Source organism: Oryzias latipes, chromosome 20 (genome assembly GCF_053564925.1).
Source record: "Oryzias latipes strain Hd-rR chromosome 20, Olatipes_Hd-rR_3.1".
Lineage (NCBI taxonomy): Eukaryota > Metazoa > Chordata > Actinopteri > Beloniformes > Adrianichthyidae > Oryzias > Oryzias latipes.
This window is the reverse complement of record NC_136256.1, coordinates 20908782-20924671: the sequence shown is the minus strand read 5'-3', so window position 1 is coordinate 20924671 and position 15890 is coordinate 20908782. Positions and strand designations below refer to the sequence as shown.

Sequence of the window (15890 nt, the reverse complement as noted above, 5' to 3'; positions counted from 1 at the left end):
GTTTGGCACATTTTCTCTCTAAATCAGTATAACATCTTAGTATATTTCACACATTTTAAGTTCAAGCGTTTTTTTACAGATCCACAAAAAACCTAGTTTATCTTTCTGACCTAGATTGGCTCACCATAGGAATTAAGTTACAGTTATAAAAACCCTTGCTTGTATCAGCTGGGCAGACATGCCAATACTTGAGCACTGTTTGCCTTTGTCAGATGAATCACAGACAACCTTGACAGCAGACCTAAAGCTGATCTACATAATCCACGTTGCTCAAGTGAACTTACTTTTTTTTTTAATTCTATTTCTGACAGCCCAAGACAGGGTAAAGCAAAAAGCAGCTTGGAGATGTTTTAAAACCTCCTGCGTTCTGCCAGCTCAATGAGATTAAAGAACCTTTAACAAGTTTTAGCTCCACTGTGCAACAAACAAGAGCAGCTGCTGGAGATAATTAGATTTTAGGAGACTGGCACTTGCTGAGACCAACATTATTCCAGGAGCAATTTGTCATCATCTAAGTCCATTTTAGTGTTCTTTCTGTGTGCGAAGGTAAGATGTGGGTAATCTGTTTTTCTGTTAAGGATCCTGAGTGAGGAGAAGTCCATTAGTGTTTGTTTTTGTCGTGTGTTTACACAAACCCCACCAACAATGTGTTTTAAATCATTTCAGTGGCAGCCAGAGTAAATCAGAAACTTAACATTCAAATCTATGAGGCACAGTCAAAGAGATTTGGTTTCACAAGAATAAGGAAAAAATTGACTACTTATTGTTCTTTGTTTCTTGCCTGTTTTTGTTCATTTTTTCTGGCTAAAATATATTAGAACTCTAATAATTATGATTGAAGTTGAGATTATTTGAATGCTGACATGAGGAAGCTCATCATGAAGTTATAAAAGTTTGATTTGTAAAATGTTTTATGGAAGCAAATTGACTGCAGTTGATTCGTTGTTGATGAAACATCTGTTTTAAAAGACCTTCCACTTCTACATACATGATCTGCTGTGATGGATTATGTTGTTGTAGGATCAATAAAAGTCCTTTTCTATAAAGGTTTTTATTTTTTATCTTTTCTGTGCAAGGCAGAAAGTTTTATGGGTTTAATAAAAAATATATGTCCTAAAAATGTAACTTTTTACTTAGGGTTTAGGTTCAAACCTGACTTAAGTTTACCTTTTCATCTTACAGATTACTTTCGGATGCTGCCAAACAGACAGATGGCTGTCCGTTCCACTGTAAGACTTAAACATATTCATTAGATTTGTATTTTATGCAACATTCTCAGTTTGATCACTGTTAAACAACAGATGGTGATTAACAAGCATTCTTTCGTCGGTCATTTGGTACGTTTCGCATATTTGCCTCTGGAAAAAACAAACAAACGAGAAGTTGCTAAGCAGTTGGGAGTTTTTGTGTGGTCTCCTGACAGCTGAGAACAGATTTTCTAAACCACCCTGTCCTGTGGCATCTTTATATCACTTTTGTGTAATGATAGTCTTCATCGTTCTAACCTAAATGGATGGCTGTGGAGTCGATTTCCCCATCCCATCATTACAAAATGACCTGAAGAAAAAAATGTATTCAGATGAGTCAGTTTCTCAATCCCCTTCTTCACCTTGCTGATCTGACTTTTCCAATTAGTCTTCATGCACTCATGCTCAACAGCAGTTAAAGACAAATAGTTCTCAAATTTATAAGGAAATTCAATGAAAGGAAGACGCAGTACATGGGTTTATCTTCAGGTTTGGGAGTTCATAATAGATCCAACAGGTTTACTCAGCTTGAAGTGAGAGAGCTTGGGGTGTGAAAAACACTATGTAAGTCATCACTGAAGGGAAATTTTTTTATTCTGCAACCCTGACTCTTAGCAAACCCAAACGAGCAGAAAAAACATATGCTCACTACTTTATAGGTTTTAAATATTTTTCTTGCCAATTTTTTGCGCAAAAACAGATTTAAGGCTCGGCTCTCAATACAACTCTTTGTGGGTGCAGATTTTAAACATTTTAAACATTCATCTTTTTTAAGGTTTACTGGGTGGAAAAATGAGCCTTTATCTTTGATGTCCAGAATAGCTTTTGTTCAAATGTCCCACTTAGCCCCACAGAAGCAGAGTAGGCTTAAGTAGAGGAAGAAGAAAGCCGGGTCAAGAGGAACAAGAGGAGGAGAAAAAAAAGGCCAACAGACAGAGGGAGATATGAAGGTGTGATGAAGAGATGAAGAAACCAATGGCACATTTGGATCCTCATTAAAGTTTGTTTCCTTGTAAAATCTGCAAGTGAAGGCTCACCTGAGCACAAACAAGCAAACTATGGTCTCTTTGGAAGTATGGGTCTCAGTTCAGCTGTTATTTGACTCTTCTGTTCATTGGAAATTTATCTTTTCCTGTATCCTGAAACACATGCATACAAACTTATCTTCTTTAGATGTGGGGAAAGGCAAACGGGGAGAAACCAGTCATGCTGGCCCCTTCCACGAGCTTCGTTCCTCTGTCCCATACCTCCCGGGGGGCTGGACTGTGCCCGCTTTGTCGTGTCTCTTGTCCAGTAATCCCCTCCCCACGGAGAGGCAATCTGTTTTATATTTGAAAGAGAAAGCAACTGGGCTGTATCACGTACAATTACGCAGCAGTCAGAATGCGTTGATTCAAGTTTGAAGCAAGAAGTGCCATCACTGGGGGGTTGTCCCTTTCATCCACCGCCTTTCCAGAACAGAGATAATAGTGTATGAAGGACCAGAATGGATGGGGATTCTGGTGTTGGCAGGAAGTAGGTAGGAGGGATGATTTCCTCACCCCTCCATTTCGCTCCGTGGCTTAGCTAATAGAAGCCAGCATGCATTTGTTTCAGCTCTTTTGCTCCCTTTCATTTCTTTTCCCCTGAAGCGCTCGTACACATATAGACTTTTCTTGCAGTCCTCTCATGTGCCTGTGCGTTCCTAAATGCATGTACATTCTCAACCACTCATGAGTGTGGACTTTGTTGTGTGCTTCTGGTGACCTCGAGTCAAGTTTGTCCTCACTTGATCAGCCTAAAGTGACCACATGGAAGGAGAACAGCTTTATCTTCAAAGCGGCATTTTTGTTTTTAGAAAGAAGGTCAAGCCCTTTCTTCAATTTGCTCTTCTCAAACTGTCCTCAGCTGCTTAATCCAAGTTTGTTTAACGTCTGAGGAACTCAATGGGATGATGCATTTGCTTTGTTACTTTAATTTTAGCTCAGATCCAGGCCAGCGGTTGTTTTTCCATTTAAACGAATTAAACTGTGCACAAACATTGTGTTCTGAACGTTTGACGCTGCATGAAAATATGAAACACGGATGGAGTTAATTGAATTACAAATTACATAACTGCATGCTTTGCCACACACAAAGCCAGGGGCGATGGAAAGAAGAGATCCTCCATGTACAAATTACAGGTTATGTGTCTGTGCTTAAGACTTACTGATTTTCTTTTTAGCTGCTTGAGTGACTCCTGCACCATGTAAAGGATATCCAATGCTATCAATACATATGTGACCACAGGCAAGAGGGCGGGGGGCTGAGAGTGCCAAGTAGGCACAGGTGCATTCAGACGTATATACATTTTTATGAGTGGTGTCATGTTTAGATGTCATGCAGAAGTTTGTTTATGGCATCCAGGGTCATGCAGCTTAGTTCCCAGGGTCCGTGTCTGTCTACGGGTCTCAGGGAATATGGCCACACATGCTCCACATTTTAGACGGGTTCAGTTTCATGTGTCAGCAGCAGCGCAGCTCATACAGGGTGTTAGCTGAACAACTTTGGAAAATAATGCATGTCATTTTCAATATTCAGAACTGACGTGCACTTTGCTTATTTTATTATGGAAAGTTTATTTTTATTTTTTTGTATCTAGTTTTATGACAATCATTTTGTCTGACCATATGCAAAGTATCATCATTGTCACACACCTGGGTGTGTAAAACATGTTCTCTGCATTTGACCCATCCCCAGAGGGAGCGGTGAGCTGCAGAAACTGAACCTTTTGGAGGTTTAACCCCCCCAATCCAAAATAATAGGTGTATTAGGCAAGGATACCTTCAGTTAGTAGCTTGAAAAAGTGTAACAGTCAACAGTTCTTTTATTACTTTAATTATCAGCTGCCAACATGAGTTTACGTAGCTCTAGTTAATCTATATGAAGTGTCTTTGAAGCTCTTCTGAACTCTAGTGCAGACCAAGCAAGTGAATCCTGGTCTATTTAAAAGCTAGGATCCTGGTTTGCTTTTACCTGACTATTACTTAACGAGTGAAAACAGGTGGCAGCATCCACCAAATTAAAGGCAGAGGGTAAAGGAGAGACAAAAGGAGAACATGAGTAGAAAGTTCTATTTTCTAGTAGTTCTATTGAGTAGAAAAAGATGACCTGTGGCATTGGAAGACCTGCAAATCATGGAAAATGTTTACATTAGGTAGGATGTGAATATAAATATGTAGTCATTCTTATGCAGGTATACAGGGGAAGGTGTTTTGGAAGCGGTTTTGCTCCAAATGCGCGCAGATCAGAAAGATAAAAGCAGAGAGCAGAACATACATGGTTTAAAGTCTACTATTTGTAGGAAAATAAAATCTGATAAATATCTGCACGGGACAATTATAGAAAATAGTCCTTTTCATCCCAAAGATGTAGCAGTCTTCAGTCCTCATCCACCAAGCCAAGGTTTCTCATTATATTTGCTCATTAAATGTTTTTTTGGACATATATATCTGCTTTATCTGAAGAGATATCATGTATTCTTAGTTGTTTAGTGGTTTTGTTTAACGTTAATATTGTATTTTTATCCATTAATATACATTTTAAACAATTGTAAGTTGTACTGCTAATGTTAGTCTGTGATCAAAATTCATCCATCAGACTGTCAGCTGGCTCTGCTGAACTCTCTCTATGCCACCAGATTAATGATTTCATGGAAAAGAAGTCGGTCTCTTTATTCTTGGCAATTACCTCAGTGGAAACCCGTTGAAGCAATTTGCCATGGCTTTCTTTTGTGGTAAAGGGAGTGATTTGTCTGGGGTATATTTGACGCGTCAAAGAGACAAAAAAGCCACCCGTGAGCCACTAGCACCTCCAACTCTCTTATTCTGTGGACCTGTTATGGTTGGCTAGGCTTTTTGATAAAACTCTGGTTTTTGCAGAAAAGACGAATAAAGAATTTTAACCCATTGTATTTTTTTTTCATGCCAGTTTTTGTCTCATTAACGGTTTCATCCACGCTGTCAAATATAAGTAAAAAGGAAGCACTCTTTTGTTGCTTATAATTTCATGTAATTTTCTTCTACTCTCCTCCCACTCTTATCACATATCATTTTCATCACCCTCTTAAATGGTAAATTTGCTTTTCCACTCACATGGAACTTCCCTTAGACAGCAAGCTTCTCAGGTGCATCACTTCGGTGATGTCAACGTCAGATTTTTGAGTGGCACTTTGCCGGAACACTTCTTGCTCTTACCTTTAACCATCATTTGTCATACTTCCCAACGTTAAACACAGCACAACATGTGGACCTAGAGTGGAGGATTTCGGTCTCTTTAATGACACCAAGTCCAGTTTGTTAAAAGAACATGACTCTGTTTGGACTGAACCGAACAAAGACCATACTAATTTTAAAATGAACACCAGCTTCAGGCACACCCTTGCAAAAATAAATATGCTTGTTTCATTCTTCAAATAGGCTCTTTTCTTTGTTTTTGTTTTTTCTTTAATGCACAAATTAGTTAAATAGTCGCTACAGACTTCTTGTTGGCCTCAGAGTCCCACTTACTCTAACCTTGGATTCATTTAATTATGCTCAGAGTTGAAATCATAATATTGATGGGGTAGCCTGGCAGCTTTGGCACTACAAAGGGAATCTTACCAAGTCTGAGAGAAACATGAGGACTCTTGCTAATGGCTTTAAATGCACTCACTTTATGTTAACATTCCACTGAGTTGAGGCCATTCATATTTTCCAGTTCTGAACCCCACAGCCTCCTGTTAATTGATAGCCTAAAAGTTTTAACATTGGTCAGGGTGTGCATAACAAAAGGAAATTCAGTGAAGCCATAAAAATGTGGGAACAAAGAGTTAGTGGTCCATCTTCTGCTTATTTTTCGCACTGGAATCTCATCAAAAAGCCTAAACCTATTAGATCAAACAAATCAGTGGAAGCAAGACTCTGAGAAGAGCAAAGTTTGAGCTTTTTCCCAATACCTACCCACTGCCAAGTGAGAGCAGACAAGGCTTTACTTCAGGTCAGTTTGTGGGGCTAACAGACAGGTCTTAGGGGGAGGAACGTGCTGCCCTGGGTCCTGCCATAGATCTCTGCAGAATGTTTCAGGCAAATCTTAATGTACACATTTATTATTGGTTTTGTTCTGTGAGAAGGAGAACGTTAGCTGAAGAAGGCAAAAAAACTGACTAAAAATTAAAGAAATAACCTATTTTGCTCTGATTTGGGATTTCTTCAAGAATCCTGAAGCTCTGTGGTTGCCCCTTTCATAAAGGTTTCCTGTTTGCCTTATGACAGGTCTAATTACTTACACTGTTACCAGTTGCTCAGCTTTTAGACACAGAAAAACCTGCAGAATTCAAACTATGCCATTAGGCCTAAATCCTCTCCTGATGCAGCAGAGGTGAACTTGGAAGAGAATAAATTGGGATTGGGAGCGCTTTCAAACACTCATTGTACTTAACAGCAAGTCCTTTTATGAACGAGTGATTTACTTTAGAGGAGCATCTGGATTAGGTTTTACCTGCATCTTGTTTTGGGATCTTGAACCCCTTCACCTCTAAGCTCTCCTTGTTAAGTGGAGCTAAAACTCAGTTCCTTGGACAAACATACTTCTTTATAGGCTGTATGAATTAATAGTAGTCATTGGGTTTCCTATCTTTTATATTTCTTTTGCCTCTTTTTACTGGCAGCTGATAAATGTACGAGCTGTCACTGCTGATTGAACGAGACCAAATCCAGATGGAGTCTATTTCTAAAATAAAAATGAAAAAACAGAGCAAAAACAGCCGCACCTTTACAAGGCTTGTGATGTTTTTTGACCTCTGTTTTGAACACCCTCCACTCGTTTCTTCTACTCCTCTTTTTGCCTTTTTACCTCCTGTATGTCGGTAGCATCAGGTTGCTGAGGTTAGCTTCAACAAGCCACCATCAAAGCCATATCACCACTTGGGTTGGAAGAGGGTCAGGGCACAGCTGAGTGTGTGGTTTGAGGCTTTAGCTAGAGGGCACAACTGCCAACCAGCCCTGAGCTGCTGCCCTGTGTGGTTACACGAGCAACAGCTCCATTATGTTGTGCCTCTCCGCACACAAAGCACAGCTGTGTGCATGCCCGTACCAAATTACTAAGCAATGCTGCATGTCTACTTGCAATGTGAGCAAGCATAGAAGGAGCAAACTTTGCCATCATGAAAGTACAGTTTAGTTAGGGTGTTGAGATGTAGTAAAAGCCCCTGGCCAATAATCTGAAAATTGCACATCTCTTTTTTTGTATCTGGCAGATGTGTCTCAGAAATCTTCATAGTGGCCTTTTTGTTTCAGCCCTTTGAACTCCTTGGCATTTTCTTCTCTTCCCAATATCTTTCCCACCGCTTACCCATGATGAATACAGTATGGGCTCATTTAAAGGGTCATTAGTGCTAATCCTCCTAAACAATGAGGAAGAAGGAACAATGTTCTCCCTAGTACTCTGGCTTTGTCCAGGCAAACAGACCTCTTGTCTGTTCCTCTGATGTATAGACCGCCTGCTTAAATTTATATCCTCTTGGATGATATAAATAAACCTCTCATTCATAATGAAGACTTCATAAAAATGACAAACGTTCTGTTTTCTCTCAAGGGATTCCTGAAGTTACCAACAAGTGTTAAAAACTCTAAATCCTACGTAAAGTTAGAGGCGTGGCAATATCAGAAAAGCCGTTCAGGAGCCAAATGTATAATTACTTTCAGATTTTACATAATTCACTCATATTCAGGGTATTTACATTGTTTGAAGTGCCTGTTAGTACTGAACACATAAACAAGCCTTTTAAGCTACAACAGGATGAAGGAATGACATTACGCTGTAAACTGCAGGCTGTGGCCGACCACATTTTCTTATAAGCATGACTTTCCGGGGCTTTTAGAGGAGTTTATTGTTTTTGACTGGATGGCAGAAGTCAACCTTAACTGTGAGACACACTTACAAGGTTGTTTTTCTTTGAACTTTGAGTTATTCAGTTAACGTCAGACTCTCCATGTGAGTTGCGTACGTTTAAGAGAAAATGGGACCGTGCGTCTGCTCTTTTAGCTTTGACTATGTGCCCATGGGGTTGTTGTGTCTATCAATTCTGATCAGTGTAGCAGCCAGTAAATACCTGGGATTGTTGCAAGCTCGTGACAAGAAACAGAGTGTTGATTAATGACAACCTCGTTACTTTTAAACCAGATATTAGGTTGTGCCCATGTGTGTTTGGCTAAAACTAAGACACAATCATTGACTATAAATCACTACCCAACACTTGTATATGAATTATGATCTACACAGGAATTATGCTTATACTCAAAGTTCATATATTTTTACTAATTGGCAGTAGGTTTTTAATGTAAGTTTACTATAAGCTAGTCCTTTTTTAGGTTGTAATGCATTTGGAAGAATTTGTAAATTCTCCAATTATTTTTGTTGGGTCATCCAAAATAAAAAAATATTTTTTTTCCAGACAAAGACTGATTTTGCAGTAAAGACTCCATCTTCAGAACTCGCTCAATCCCTTTCAGGGTCACAGGGTTGCTGGAGCCAAAGCAGCTACTTTTGAGCAATGGCGAGGTGCACCTTAAACAGCTCGCCAGTCTGTCGCAGGGCCACATACTCACACTCGCATGCACACCAAGGGGCAATTTAGAAACACCAACTGACATGTTTTTGGACTGTGGGAGGCAGCCGGCATGCCTGAAGAATACCCACACATGCACGAGGAGAACATGCAAAATCCATACAGAAAGGTCTTAGCTGGGATTCAAACATGTGAGATGAGAGTGCTAGCCACTGCACCACCCTCCAGCTCTCTACAGATAGACTCCAGATTCAATAATGTAAGAGCTTATACCAGATTTTTCTAATTCTGATTGTATGTGACTTAATCAAACCAAAAATTCAAAATTGATGTTTTCACAGAATATTTCCCTGTTCTACCTCTATTGTGGTGGTTAAAGAACTAAATCTCACAAGTGCAACCAAGCACTTCTTGCCATTCTGATATGAATTTATTGAAGACATGAAAACTCTACAGCTGGGGGTGTCAAACTCATTTTCACCAAGGGGCACATCATCATAGTGGTTGTTCCTCAAAGGGCCAGATATAACTTATACATGTAACTAAATGTAATGAAAAAAAACGTAACTACTCCTTGATGTTAAATGACTCATTATTTATTTATCACAACTTTTTAAAGTGATTACAATTACAGTTGCATAGAAAACATGTTTGCTTGTTATTCTAGCATAAATCCTTTTATTTTAAATTTTGTCCGCTTATTAAAATTCACATAACTCCATTAATGAAGGATCAAGCTGTCCAAGTGAATAAAGAAGAAGAACATAAAACTGAGCTAGAATGAACATGTATTACAAGTGTAACATTTTTGAACAACAACTGATGGTTTGATGACAACAATTTCTCTGCATACACAAAAAAAAACCTGCAAAAATTGAATAATTACAACAGCAGCTAGACATAAATAATATGTTATAATATGTAATCAACAAAAAAAACATTTTTTTTTAAGGAATTATAAACTTTTATGCTCTCGCATAAAATGACATGGTGGGCCACATTTGGCCTGCGGGCCTTGAGTTTGACACATGCTCTAAGGGAAGAAGAACAAGAAAACCAAAAAATTTGCTCTAACCTTTGAAACATTTCTTTTTCCTTTTTTCATGAGAGCAGGTTTCAAAAGCAATTATCTTTATCACAAGTAGTTCTTTGCTGTTGTTTTTTTTAACCCAAAAATGATTTCTTTTTGTAAGAATTGAATGTTTTATGAATGAAAATTCAACTTCTGTTTAGTTTTAATTTTTATGTCAAAACTGTTTTTTTCAAAACCAAACAAACTTTTTCACAGCACTTTGTCTTCTAACAATCGACATGTTAGATATTTAGTTTTTTTCTTAAAATGTTGCATTACATCAACAGAATGAAATCAGGCTCTAGATGTGTGACCTGTATTTTTTTTAGACCATTTAAATATACTTAATGAATATTTTTAAAATAATAAAATACAGAGAAATCAGTTTTTCCGGAGTCCTTATAACCCAGTGGGGAAAATGAATTGGAGTTGCCATTTGTCCTTATATTTGTGGACTGTGGGACCTTATTTATAAATATATTTTATATATATATATATATATATATATATATATATATATATATATATATATATATATAATATATATAATATATATATTATATAGCGCTTTTCATGCTTCATAGCATCTCAAAGTGCTTACCAAAGGATATATATATATATATATATATATATATATATATATATATATATATATATATATATATATATATATATATATATATATATATATATATATATATATATATATATATATCCTTTGGTAAGCACTTTGAGATGCTATGAAGCATGAAAAGCGCTATATAAAATATATATATATATATATATATATATATATATATATATATATATATATATATATATATATATCCTTTGGTAAGCACTTTGAGATGCTATGAAGCATGAAAAGCGCTATATAAATAAAGTTGAATTTGAATTTATTTGTTGCAGCATTCTGACTTGTTGGAAAAGAATAAGTATTGATTACGCTCTTGCTAACCACATTTTTACCACAAGATTTGGAGACACCACATGAGGCCTTCCTGTCTGTTTTCTCTGTGCCTCTAGAAGGGGCCGATGTTTTGAATCACTGGCATGTAAGGCCGAATTTGTGCTGGGTGCTAACATTACACAAACTGGCCAACTGGCTCACATCTATTCCTGTCTCCCCTACTTCACAGAAAAAGGAACACCACGTTTTGTCTAGATTATGGGTTGTGTAAGTTTTTTCTGGGAACCTTTGTATATGTAGGAGGACTCTGAGCCACACAGCAGGAGGTTTTTGTATTTTGTAGGAGTGGAGGCTTGTGTGAGTATTTTATGATTTTCTGTGTGCGTATGCTTGTAGAGTAGTTTGTGTTGTCTGTGTGTGTGTAGAATTCACTGCAAATTCTGTGCTCTACCACACCACCCTGCGCTGGAGGGCTGTTTGTCCAAACTGAGCCAATGTTTGCACAGAGTTGTCACGATGACTAGGCTGACTGGCTTGTAAAGAAACTTCTCGTCTGAAACACCAGACAGTCCTCAGGGATCCGCCTGTAATTTAAATTGTTGTCAAACGTCTCACTGAGGGAGAAGTAGATCGTACCTCAAATTTATGCCTGACATTTATTTCAATAAAAAAGAACAGGTTTTTAATTTTTTAAGTTAAGTTGTGTGGAGATCCATCTGTTTGTGCTGCAAAACACATTTTGTGCATAGACATTAATGCACAATTTGATATGCTGAACTGGCTGGTGGAATGGTTTTTGTGTGGTGGGCTGGATGGTTGTGTGGTGGTGCTCAGTATCAGGAAAAGTCTTGATTCTGCCTCCTTGTACTGTATCTTGAAGATGAGTCAGGGCAACTGGACTTAAAACCTTCTTCCCTGAAACATTTCGCCATTCATCTCAACTGTACTTTGTCAATCAGTGGCTATATCAGATAGCCGGGCAATGAGTTGACGAGTGTTGAAACGTTTCAAGGAGGAAGATCCACTCCAATAAAAATTGTGTTCTTGTTGCATTTTTCTCATGTTGGAGGACATGTATAAAGAAAATTAAGATTAAAACTGTGTTTCTTAGTATTTATTTATTTAAATCATGGTGAATCAGGAACAGATGAGAAAATGCTGTTTTAAAAAGGCTTGTAGTTATCACGTACCAATCCCTGCTCTGCACTATTCCGATGCATCCACTGGTAGACAGACAGATCCTTGTACATCTTTGTTTTCCTCGTCTGAGCTGGCATCTGGCTCAAAAGTGTACGGTTGAATAGCTCTGATTTTGCTCGCCATTTTTGTTGCACCGCTAACATTAGATTGCAGGTTGTGAGGAGCTGTAAGGAAAGCGTGTAAACAAAGGGATGGTGGGAGTGATGGTCGGCTTACTCAACACCAACAGTCTCACTCACAACTCAAAGGTGAAGTTCTGATGAAGTCCTGTCTTAGAATTAGAAGATTCTTAGAAAATGACAGGTTTTTTTGATTTTGGCTAAAAACATAATAATCACAATTAAAAGACCACTAGGAACGCTTTTACAACAGATCAAAAGATGATCGCAGTGGTCCAGTTGCCATAACTCAACTTGTACTGTAGAAATAAAATTTTGGTTGAATTTTCTTCACTAATCTAAAGGTTAGGCTGATGTTTTGGCCCAAGACTATAGCTGTATCTACAGCAATTATTTTGGAAGTACTTTCAACAGGAAGTAGTGGGACAAAAGATGATTACCGGTAATTGTTTTGCATTGGAAAATGTCAGTCAATTCAGGTTTTAAAGAAAGCCTGGGTTGCTTCAATAAAGACAACAGTTCAAGCTCTTTTTTGGTGACTTCTCCTTGGATCCACATAGGGCGCATAATTAAGGACCATTTGTTATGTAATTTGAAAGATAATTTCATGAATTTGATGGTCCTTCACAGAAATGTTGGTCAGGGCAGTTTCACTTGCTGGGCTCTGGCGAGGTCCAGGTGTTGCAGACCTGCCATTTGTTTTCAGGCCATTAACTCAGAATGGAGAGCAGTATGGGGCCACTCAGTGGGGCTGCTGCCCATAAGGCCCTTTTTGTTGAGCAGTGATGGAATATTTATTATTTAATTCATGGTTCATTTCACAGCCACACGCCAGTTTTTAGATTTAGTTTTTTATTTTAATTTTATTACCCACTAATTGATTTAATCTTTGCATTTCTTGTGATATAAGCTCTCTGCTCTTTACTGAACCACATTTATAACTAACAGATTGTTTATCATTTTCAATTGTGGGGACCAAACTGTTTAAGGTCTATCCAAGCGGAAGTTTGCTGCAACATACTTTTTAATTGTTTCATTTAGAATATATGCAATTCTGTAAGTAGAGCATGACTAGGGTTTAGAAGAATCGTGGTGACTCAGTGGTCATCAGTGATTGGCGACAATAGGGTTGGAGTTAATGTAGCGGAACCCTCTCTTTGCCTCCAGTCCCTGCTCTCCCTCCCCCCACCAGCACTTTGTCACCGACTCACCGGGAAAGGGGGGCTAACTTTTGAGTGGCAGGTGGAAGGTGGGACTGGATTGGCTCTTGCAGAAAAAAGATCTGTGGGTGTTTGGGAGAGGACAGCCAATGGTGCGGTCCCAGCACAGTTAACAGAACAACAGCTCTGCAGTAGAGATGGAGAGCTTCCATGTGTGAGTGTGTTCGAAGAAGACGAGGGGTGACGAACACCAGACAAAGTTCAAGAATGTTGTAGGAAAACACCAAGAAACATAAAAACTTATGGGATTTTCTGAGGTGAGCTCCATGTGCAGACCTTCACAGCTGAAGTGCAGTTGTTTTACCAAGTTGATGTGGTGCAGATCTATTGGATGTTAATCCTTTTTTTTTAATGAAATCATTTAGATGCTAGAAATTTAGCAATTATTGGGTGGGGGGGGTGCTGTTCTTTGAGATGTATTTATTGTTGGATTATGATGAATTTTCTATGTTGTTATAAATACAACTATGTTATTTTTAGGTTTATTTATATTGATGTTCTGTATCAAAAAAAATGCATTTGGATACAAAACATAAGTTTTCCTTCTTTATTGATGACATTTATTGTATTTTTTCTTCATAAATACTTAATATGATTTCTCCTCTTTTCTCCTCTTAGTCCCCCAAGGCTGTGAGAGCTGCAGGGCTGTGAGGCAGTGACCTGACTGCTTCTCTACTCCCTTCCACCTCCCCATAAATCCTCCCACCAGCCCATCGTGGGGTCTGTTGCATTGGACACCATGCTGATTCAGTGGCTGTCCTGGTTGACTCTGTTGTGTCTGGATTGGACTCCAGGCAGCTGGGCTTTCACCACCACCAGAGCTCAGGGGCTCAGGGGTCGCATCCAGAGAGACCGCAGAAACATCCGACCAAACATCATCCTCATCATGACTGACGACCAAGACGTTGAGCTGGGTGAGGGTGGCATATTTTATTTTCTTATTTATGTAGTCTTTCACACACTTTTACCTCCTTCACTCATTTTTATTCTGCCTGTTTGCAATTTAGAACCAAGATTTATATGGTCTCCATCATTACATTAAATATTAAAAGCAGACCAAAAACCAGAACAAAGTGGCCATCTGGTCTTTTAGCTGCTGAATTATTGCACCTTTCTTTAAAGGGTCGCACAAAACAGGTTTAAGAAAAGCAAATAAATGAGTAAACTGAGATAAAGCAGTTGATTTTATATTGAATATGACTTTAAAATGAGTACAATTGCTACATTTGTTGAATAAAATCTGTCATTGTTTTTATTTGATCTGGACTGCAGTAATTTGTGTACTTTTTCTTCCAGGTTCACTACAGGTGATGAATAAAACTCGCAAGATAATGGAAGATGGCGGCATGAGCTTCACCAACGCTTTTGTCACCACACCCATGTGCTGCCCGTCACGATCTTCCATGTTGACGGGGAAGTATGTCCACAACCACAACACCTACACCAACAATGAGAACTGTTCCTCACCATCCTGGCAAGCTCAGCACGAACCTCGCTCCTTTGCAGTCTACCTTAATAACACTGGCTACAGGACAGGTTGGTGAAGAATGCTAACTAGACTCTACAACCTCTAGCTTTAAAAATATCTGAAATGATGCATCTTTGTGTACTAAATGTTACCCTTTTTTTATGTAGCTTTCTTTGGCAAATACCTCAATGAGTACAATGGGAGCTATATCCCTCCTGGGTGGCGTGAATGGGTCGGATTGGTCAAAAACTCCCGCTTCTATAATTACACCGTCTGCCGAAATGGTTACAAAGAGAAACACGGCGCTGACTATGCCAAGGTATGTACTCCCCTGATTTTTCATCTATCTGCTTTACCTTTATGACTTAGCATAAAGACTTTGTTGGACAAATTGCAGGTTCCACTTTCTTTTAAACATAGGGATGGAAGAAATTCAATTATTCCAGTGCTGTGATCCCAGTTGGCAGGAACTCTGTCAGGACAATTAGAAGGAACGAACTGGGATGAGGTGGTGTCTCTTCTTTCTGCATCATCCTTCTGTTATGACGTGCCTTTCACCAGTGTTCAGACAGTAAACCTGAAATGTCTTTATGAAAGCCTGAATTAGCTGTCATAAGTAAAGTTGTGTGGTTGTTTCTGTCCGTGATTTATCTGTTTCATGCTGCCTTACCCCCCAACAACTGTAATACCCCAATAAAACAAAGAGGGAATTTTCATGGGGAACAAGTCTGTCTCAGGAGATGAACATTGTGGTTACTCTGTCACAACAGGCTGCTACTCCTCTGGACTGCAGCGGTCATCAATCTTTCACAAATGTTTTTGTAGGAGCTGTCAGTTTGTTTTTACGTCTTCATCTTCCCAGCTTTGCAGTCCTCAAATCAATAGGGAAGGGTTGGCTCGAAGATGGGTAAACAAATGTTTGGCCTGCCATTCAGCTGCCAACTTGGACTGAGGTGTAAAATTACCCACAAGCTGAAGCAAAAGTGTTTATGTGACATGAACTCAGTCAGTAGGTTGAGGTTTGAAACCAAATGGAGGCAATATTTGCAATTTACTGCTAAAACCCATCACCTGCCATCGCTGAGAGAAT

General features: G+C 38.7%; 1 protein-coding gene across 13 annotated transcripts in view; it reads left to right on the top strand.

The window, feature by feature from the left end:
• Positions 1 to 15890, top strand: part of sulf1 (sulfatase 1) — a 54103-nt gene that overhangs the window by 18699 nt on the left and 19514 nt on the right. For 9 of the 13 annotated variants that reach the window (XM_020712655.3, XM_078938536.1, XM_004081257.5 and 6 more), the window contains exons 2-4: positions 13951 to 14246; positions 14629 to 14868; positions 14968 to 15119. In XM_020712655.3, the coding sequence (XP_020568314.1) occupies positions 14072 to 14246; positions 14629 to 14868; positions 14968 to 15119 (567 nt within the window). In that variant the 5' untranslated portion in view covers positions 13951 to 14071. Of the gene's footprint in view, positions 1 to 1182; positions 1230 to 13441; positions 13590 to 13950; positions 14247 to 14628; positions 14869 to 14967; positions 15120 to 15890 lie in introns of those variants that run through there. The other 4 variants (XM_011488892.2, XM_078938535.1, XM_011488893.4 and 1 more) reach the window with 2 other exon arrangements.